The sequence below is a fragment of the Rhinopithecus bieti genome, unplaced genomic scaffold, assembly GCF_001698545.2.
Source record: "Rhinopithecus bieti isolate Rb0 unplaced genomic scaffold, ASM169854v2 scaffold_32092, whole genome shotgun sequence".
Lineage (NCBI taxonomy): Eukaryota > Metazoa > Chordata > Mammalia > Primates > Cercopithecidae > Rhinopithecus > Rhinopithecus bieti.
The window spans coordinates 75,605-83,543 of record NW_016813944.1 but is presented as its reverse complement, the minus strand read 5'-3'; the positions used below and the strand labels follow the sequence as shown (position 1 = coordinate 83,543).

Sequence of the window (7,939 nt, the reverse complement as noted above, 5' to 3'; positions counted from 1 at the left end):
TGTCTTTTTTTTCTGGCTAAACTCTGACACCTCTCCTCAATTCTGCAGAGGTCTTAATTGCCTCTTATAATAATAACTTAGCCCCATTCTCTCTACCCTTTCACTCTGGAACTCTGACTAAATGTGTATTTTAGACCTTCTCCATTATCCTATATTCCAAGTTTCTTGCTTACCTTTTGTTAAAAAAATAAAAATAAAAAGCTTTATAATAAAATCTACTAGATGTTAAATTACAAAACTTGATTTAAAACTTATCAACCGATAGGAAAGACTGTGTAGAAAATCATTCTGTACCCTCTTTTCATATATTCTATTTCTTTGATACTCTGGAAATTTCTGAATAAATTCTTGTGAACAGTCTTCCAAATGACTAATTCTCCAATTCTGTCTAATCTGTTGTTAATCCCTTCAATTGATTTAGTTCTTAATTTTAATTATAATTGTTTTTACTTCCAGAAGTTCTATGGTTATTCTTTAGGATTTCTTCTTCTCTACACATATTTTTATTTCCTTAAACATAGTAAGCCTAGCTACTGCATATTTTGTTTAATAATCTGACTATCTAAATTATTTTAAGGGGCCAGGCATGGTGGCTCACACCTGTAATCCCAGCACTTTGGGAAGCCAAGGTAAGCAGATCACTTGAGGTCAGGAGTTCGACACCAACCTGGCCAAAATGGTGAAACCCTGTCTCTACAAAAAATATAAAAATTTAGCTGGATGTGATGGCACACGCCTATGATCTCAGCTACTTGGGAGGCTGAGGCAGGAGAATCACTTGAACCTAGCAGGCGGAGGCTGCAGTGAGCTAAGATGGTGTCACTGCACTCCAGCCTGGGCGATGGAGCGAGACTCCATTTCAAAAAAAAAAAAAACTATTTTAAGGCATGTTTCTGCTGCTTGTTACTTTCTGCTCATTCTCACATGCAAGATCTCACTTTCTTGTTAGATTATTCACTTTATGTGCTGCTAACTTTCCTTGCAATATAATGTGAATAAAGGAGGTCTAGGATAAAGGTGAATATTTTCACACACACAAAAAAATCTTTATTTTCATATGCTAGGTGTCTGGGAAACAAAAAGACCGCAATCACATTAAATTTACAACTAGTGCTTCCTTTAGTCACCCACAGAGTATGAACTTGGGTTGCATGAATACAACTTCTAGCCCAATTTTTTCCTCCCTATTCTGCTCAGCACAACCAGAAAACATTCTCTCTTTTTTTTTTTTTTTTTGAGACAGAGTCTTGTTCTGTCACCAGGCTGGAATGCATTGACGTGATCTCCACTCACTGCAACCTCTGCCTCCCGGGTTCAAGCGATTCTCCTGTCTTCAGCCTCCTGAGTAGCTGGGACTACAGGCATGCACCACCATGCCCAGCTAATTTTTGTATTTTTAGTAGAGGTGGGGTTTCACCATGTTGGCCAGGGTGATCTCGATCTCTTGACCTTGTGATCCACCCACATCGGCCTCCCAACGTGCTGAGATTACAGGTGTGAGTCACTGCGCCAGTCAGAAAAATATGCTTTATAGAGTCCCTTAGGGGAGTAGGTAGGAAGCAAGTTTAGTTCTTTCACTGTAAGTGTATTCTTTGGGGTACCTTTTTTACCCATAGATTTTTGGGGAACAGGTGGTATTTGGTTACATGAGTAAGTTCTTCAGTGGTGATCTGTCAGATCTTGGTGCACTTTTGGGTACCAATTAAATGGGAAAAGGAATCCTATGGGAATCCACAATTTTGGCTGGTCCCTGAGTTTATGGTTTTTACCCCTGTTTTGGGTAGCTTCTACAAAGGGTCCTAAGGGTAAAAGTAAGTTTCAGTACTTCACTTCTGTATAGTTTTATCCTGATAATAACGTACCTAGCATATCTTCAAATATTTTAAGCAGATATTTTCTTACCTATAAGCCTATTCATTTTAGTAGTCTTCAGCAGTAAATATATGCCAAAAACAGAATAAAGCCTTTACTCACTCTTTGGTCCAGTTCAACATAGCTTCTGGATCCACCAAAACTCTTATTGCAGAGGTCGAAAATGAGTACTAAACTGCCCTATCAATTTGGCATACTTTTCATTTCTATCTAATTCAACCTGTAAAGTTGCTGACACACCTGATTATTCTCTTAAGGCCAGCTTTTGACTTTCACAACAACACACTTTCCTACACAACTGCTATATAATCGTTCCTCAAGGCTCAGATGAGATGGGTCTTCTCACTTCTATATTTCCTCTGCCACCTGTTTGTCTTAGCCTACCAATTCATCTTCTATATGGATAGCCTCTTAACTGGATTTCTTCTGCCCATTTTTGTCCCTGTACAATCCATTCTGTGCCAAAACAACCAGAGTGATCTATTAAAAATAAAAATTAGATGTTACACTGCCTTTGCAAAACCTAAAGTACTGCATTTGAACTTTAGATAAATTCCACATTATTTAACATGGCGCATAAATGATATGACTCCTGCCTATTCATCTATAATTAACCTTTTATATAATACCGTAGGCAAATAGACCTTTTTTCCATTTCCTCAAATACGCCAAATTCTTTCCTGCCACATATCCTTGACATTTACTGTTCCCTCTTCCTGGAATACCGTTTCCCTACTCTTTGCTTGGTTATATGTCCTACTTCCACTTCAGATTTCACTACTACTGACTTTCTCAGAGCCTTTCCTGACTACTCAAAGAAACAGCATCCTGTTTTTTTCTTTTAGAATATTTATTATAATTTGTGATTAAGTACTTCTTGTGGGTTTATTTTATGTCTGTTCCCCAATTAACTGTAGGTTCTAGGTATGTAGAAACCCTATTTGTTATCTTCTCATTCAATGAGCATATGTTAAATGACTGATTTCTCTCCCTTTAAGCAGACCCACAGGAAAAGGATAAGTCTAATGAGGAACTACATGTAGACCACAGAATCAGAACCATGAGTTAAATGACAGGAATGTAAGAATCAAGTCAAAGTAAGATATATTTGCAATTACAATGGTTAAAGTTATATAGCCAAGATTACTTTCCGTTAATATTTAATGAATAAGATCAGCACATGCCTCAAGAACTCAATACATGGCTTTTAATTATTGTTGTCTATAATTTAAGGAAATAATCACCTACAAATGGCATGTTTCTCAAGTTGGCTTACAAATTTGTTACTACCTGAAAGACTGAAAACATTTTCCCACAGAACCAATATTACACAAATTGGTTGGGTTCCTTTGGTTAGTGCATAATGTTTACTCCATAATTTATTTACCCACTTTAACAAACATGAATTGAATATTTATTTGTGCCAGAAATTATTCTAGCACTAGAGATACAATAGTAATGAACAAGATAGACAAAAAATCCTATTGTCATTGGTATTACATTCATGGTTTTTCTCCAACAGAATAAAAGTAAGTAAAATATATAGAATTATAGATAATGATATATGCTATGGTGAAAAACAAAGCTGGGTAAAGGGATAGAGAATGGGGGAAGAATAATTTCAACTGATTATTAGTAGAATGTACTAGAATCTCTGTTCTAAAAGGATTTAAGATAGGTATTACAGAAACTAAGTATTACAAATAAAATAGCAATGCTTACACTAGGAAAGACTTTCAACTGAGAAGCATTATAAAAACACACTTCCTTTCCCATAGCCGTAGGACAGTCAGAGAACTACTCAGGCTCTAAGTCACATAACAAGCTATTATAGCCTGAGGCAGGTTCTCCAAGAAGGCAGCGGTTACAGAAGGCTAAAAGCAGTACTGGGGATTCCAGTAAGAAAAGAAATGAGGAGCCGAAGGCTAGCACACTTCTTGCTGATGATATGAAGCCCCATCAACAGGCAGTCCCACTAGTTGGCTAGCTTTTCTTCCTACAACTTTAACTGTTTCCAACCAAGATCAGTTTCCTATTTGGCATATAATGTTTCCCTTATTATACCCTATCCTGAAAACAAATATTTAACTATTGGGACTTTTCTGATAAACTTAATGGCAGAAAAGATCCCTTTTATCCCCATATCTGTGCCATTATAATTCATATGGAAGGAATGCAGATACCTAGTAAACTATTCTGGTTCTCTATTTTACCTTAATAACTAGGATAGGGACCAGGATCTGGCGTGAAATGCAAGAAGATAAAACAAATTAGAACAAGGTTGTAAAAAGTAACCCTAGCACCACAGTAATGACTAGACCAAGAGAGACAATCATCCAGTTTAGTCCTTTAGAGTTTGTCCACAACCATTTCCACTATCTTAGATCATTCACCACACCATAGACTAAGTGGGGAAAACAGAAAAGGTGAAGAAGAGTGCTCTCTAAAGCCACTGGCTCATACAGCTGTGGTGATAGCCAGGTAAGTAATGAGGTAATGAGTATATAAATCAAGCCTGTCCCCACAGTAAGTTGTTTTTATTCTTTCATATGAGAAAGGGCGTTCTTAGTATTTTCACCTAAAAAAAAAAAAAAAAAAAAAAAGCAAGGGGTTTAAGTCAGTGAGTGCTAATTTTCTTTTGTAATTACAGTATTCATCATGCTGTTACTTTCATAAAATAAAATTATTCCTCAGGTAGTAATTATCAGGTATATTTCCAGGAATTTTAAGTTAAATACAATGTATTTATATTCAACATTTCATAAAATAGAGGCTCAAGTTTAAGAAAATATAAACAGCAACATACAATCAAAACAAAGCATCAGTAGAAAGATGTTGGCCAGAAACAATTACCTTTATGGCTGTATGTTTGTTTTCATCTTCTTCCATCCATAGATCCTGTTCATAATAATATAAGCCATCATTGATAACTTTAGCAAGTTCAGATGTGATTTTTGCCCGAGACATGTGGTTGCCTGTTCGATCTCCTCCGGGATGTTTTTTCACATAAGGTGGTGTCTGAGTTACAATCAAAATCTTGTTTAAGTCTTGGTCATCAATTTCATAATCTGAATCATTATCAGACCAATCAGTAAATGTGTTTCTTCGTCCTATTTGTTCAATCTCTTCATCAAACAAAAAATCAAGTTCTTCTTGTTCTGGTTCTTCTGAAGAACATAGCTGATTTAATGACCCTTCAGGGACAGACACTGATTCCTGAAGGAAGAAATTGGTAATTTATACAAAAAACTTTCTATCACTTTTAAATTAAATGTCATAAAACAGTGTTGCAAGCAGTAAGTAATATCAAGCTTTTATGCTCAATTACTAGTTTAACAGCCAAACTGTAAAAGAAAATCAGGTTAGTATTATTTTGGCCCAGTAAATTTAAGACTAAAGAAAAACACAAAGTTGAATAAAGAAAGGATTACATTAAAGACTCTTTTAGAGTTGGAATAGTCTTAATCATAAATTACATTGCAATGACTCATTTTACTGATGAAAACAAAGGCCCAGAGATATGAAAGTATTTGCCTATGATTTCATAATTATAAACAGAACCAATTATCTGGGTGTGGTTGTAGATTCCTATAATCCCAGCTACTCGGGAGGCTGAGGCAGAAGAATCATTTGAACCTGGGAGGCAAGAAGGTTGCAGTGAGCCCAGATCGCACCATTGCACGTGAGCCTGGGCGGTAAGAGTGAAACTCTGTCTCAAAAAATAAATAAATAAACAGACAGACAGATAGATAGAATCAAGGTCTTCTGATTTTCAGAGTCAATGGTCTTCCCTATTCCAAATCTTTTTACCTCACAATGATAATAACATAGTTTCCTAGCTAATCCCTCTACTCTGTCCTCATCCCCATTCTACATGGCCCAATTTTCATGTCAAATTCACGCTATTATGCAGCAAATGTTAAAATGTCTACTCCTCAGGCCGGGTGCCATGGCTCACACCTGTAATCCCAGCACTTTGGGAGGCCGAGGAGGGTGGATCACGAGGTCAAGAGTTCAAGACCAGCCTGGCCAACATGGTGAAACCCTGTCTCTACTAAAAATACAAAAATTAGCCAGGCGTGATGGCACGCACCTGTAGTCCCAGATACTCGGAAGGCTGAGGCAGGAGAATTGCATGAACCTGGGAGCCAGAGGTTGCAGTGAATCAAGATCACACCACTGGACTCCAGTATGGGCGACAGAGCGAGACTCTGTCTCAAAAAAAAAAAAAAAAAAGACAAATTGTCTACCCCTCTATAGAACTTAAAACAGCTAGGCCAAGTGCAGTGGCTCACGCCTGTAATCCTAACATTTTGGGAGGCCAAAGTGGGCAGATCACCGGAGGCCAGAAGTTCGAGACAAGCCTGGCCAACATGGCGAGACCCCCGTCTCTACTAAAAATGCAAAAATTACCCAGGTATGGTGGCGTGCACCTGTAGTCCTAGCTACTCAGGAGGCTAAGACAGGCTGAGACAGGAGAATCACTTGAACCCCAGAAGCAGAGGCTGCAGTGAGCTAAGATCGTGCCACTGTACTCCAGCCTGGGTGACAGAGCAACACTCCATCTCAAAAACAAAACTTAAAACAGTTGTTGGTTTACATTAAAAGTCTAAGCTTTTAGATGCTAGATCTTCTAATATGTAAACTAGTTTAAAACTCCCAACAGCAGGAAGTAGTTTCTCCTTGGTGTTACCTTCATTGGTCATCCTCTGGCCTATTTTACCCTTCAGTTCATGCTAACTTCCTAGACAATTCCTCCCTTTCAAAACTCCCAATAACATAGATCCATATTCATTTAGTCAGTTGATCATTATCTGAGTGCTCCCTCTGAGCCAGGCACTGTTCTAGACAGGGACGGACAGCAATAAATTTAACAACAACTATGCCCTGATGGAGCTAACAATCTAGTAAACAGAAGGCTGCCCAAGATGTTTTTACTAAAAAAAGACAACTTGTAAAACACTGTGAATATATATTTTTAAAAACATTGATGATGTATTTTAAACTATATACATTGCTTTTCACATTTGCAAGTACATGATAAAAGTCTAAGACAATAAACACCAAACTGTTAAATTTGTTTTTGTAATTTCTAAGGAAAAGACCATTATTAAGAGATGAGGAGTTGAAGATGACTTAAGTTTGCATGCTTATTTGCATTAATAATACACAGTGCAGGCCGGGCGCGGTGGCTCAAGCCTGTAATCCCAGCACTTTGGGAGGCCGAGACGGGTGGATCACCAGGTCAGGAGATCGAGACCATCCTGACTAAGGTGAAACCCTGTCTCTACTAAAATACAAAATTAGCCGGGCGCGGTGGTGGGTGCCTATAGTCCCAGCTACACGGGAGGCTGAGGCAGGAGAATGGCGTGAACCCAGGAGGCGGAGCTTGCAGTGAGTGGAAATCACGCCACCGCACTCCAGCCTGGGCGACTGGAGCAAGACACCGTCTCAAAAAAAAATAATAATAATAATACACAGTGCAAAGAATAAAAGCAATAAATCCACATCAATACTGAAAACATGTATTACTATTAGAAGATCAAAGACTTTTACGACTTTCTGGAAAGCAGAAAATAAATGGGATTGTATTGATAATAAACAAGAGTAGAGAAAACAGCAACCTAGAACTGATACAAAGGTTAAAAGGGAAGCAAAAGCCATTGATACCGCCAGGGTTCTAGAAAGTTTTGAGATGGCAGTTAGAAGGAGTGGGAATGGACTACTGGATGGCAATCAAAATAGGTATTTGGAAAACCAACTATAGAATACAGCTAGAACAGACAATCCAATTCCTTTATCTCAGAATATAAAACTATATAAAGATTGCTTCCAACTAAAAGCCCGAGAATTACTTTCTAAACAAAATAAGATTTCACAAGAGAGGGCTCACGTTTTGGGTACTGGGGCTGAAGAGAAGTTGAACACATCCTAGTATTATTTTGAACCTCTAAAATAGAGCTGGGGGAGGAAAAGAAAAGGTAATTTCACCAATGAATGAGATACACTAAAATTCTACATCTCAGAGAAAAGTACTCCCTTTTTTTTTTTTTTTTTTTTTTTTTTT

At 37.7% G+C, this 7,939-nt stretch overlaps 1 protein-coding gene across 1 annotated transcript in view; it reads right to left on the bottom strand.

The window, feature by feature from the left end:
• The window catches only part of LARP1B (La ribonucleoprotein 1B), a 147,209-nt gene that overhangs the window by 84,862 nt on the left and 54,408 nt on the right, over positions 1–7,939 (bottom strand). Inside the window, 1 exon segment of the mRNA XM_017849119.1 lies at positions 4,726–5,088. Within this exon segment, the coding sequence (XP_017704608.1) occupies positions 4,726–5,088 (363 nt within the window).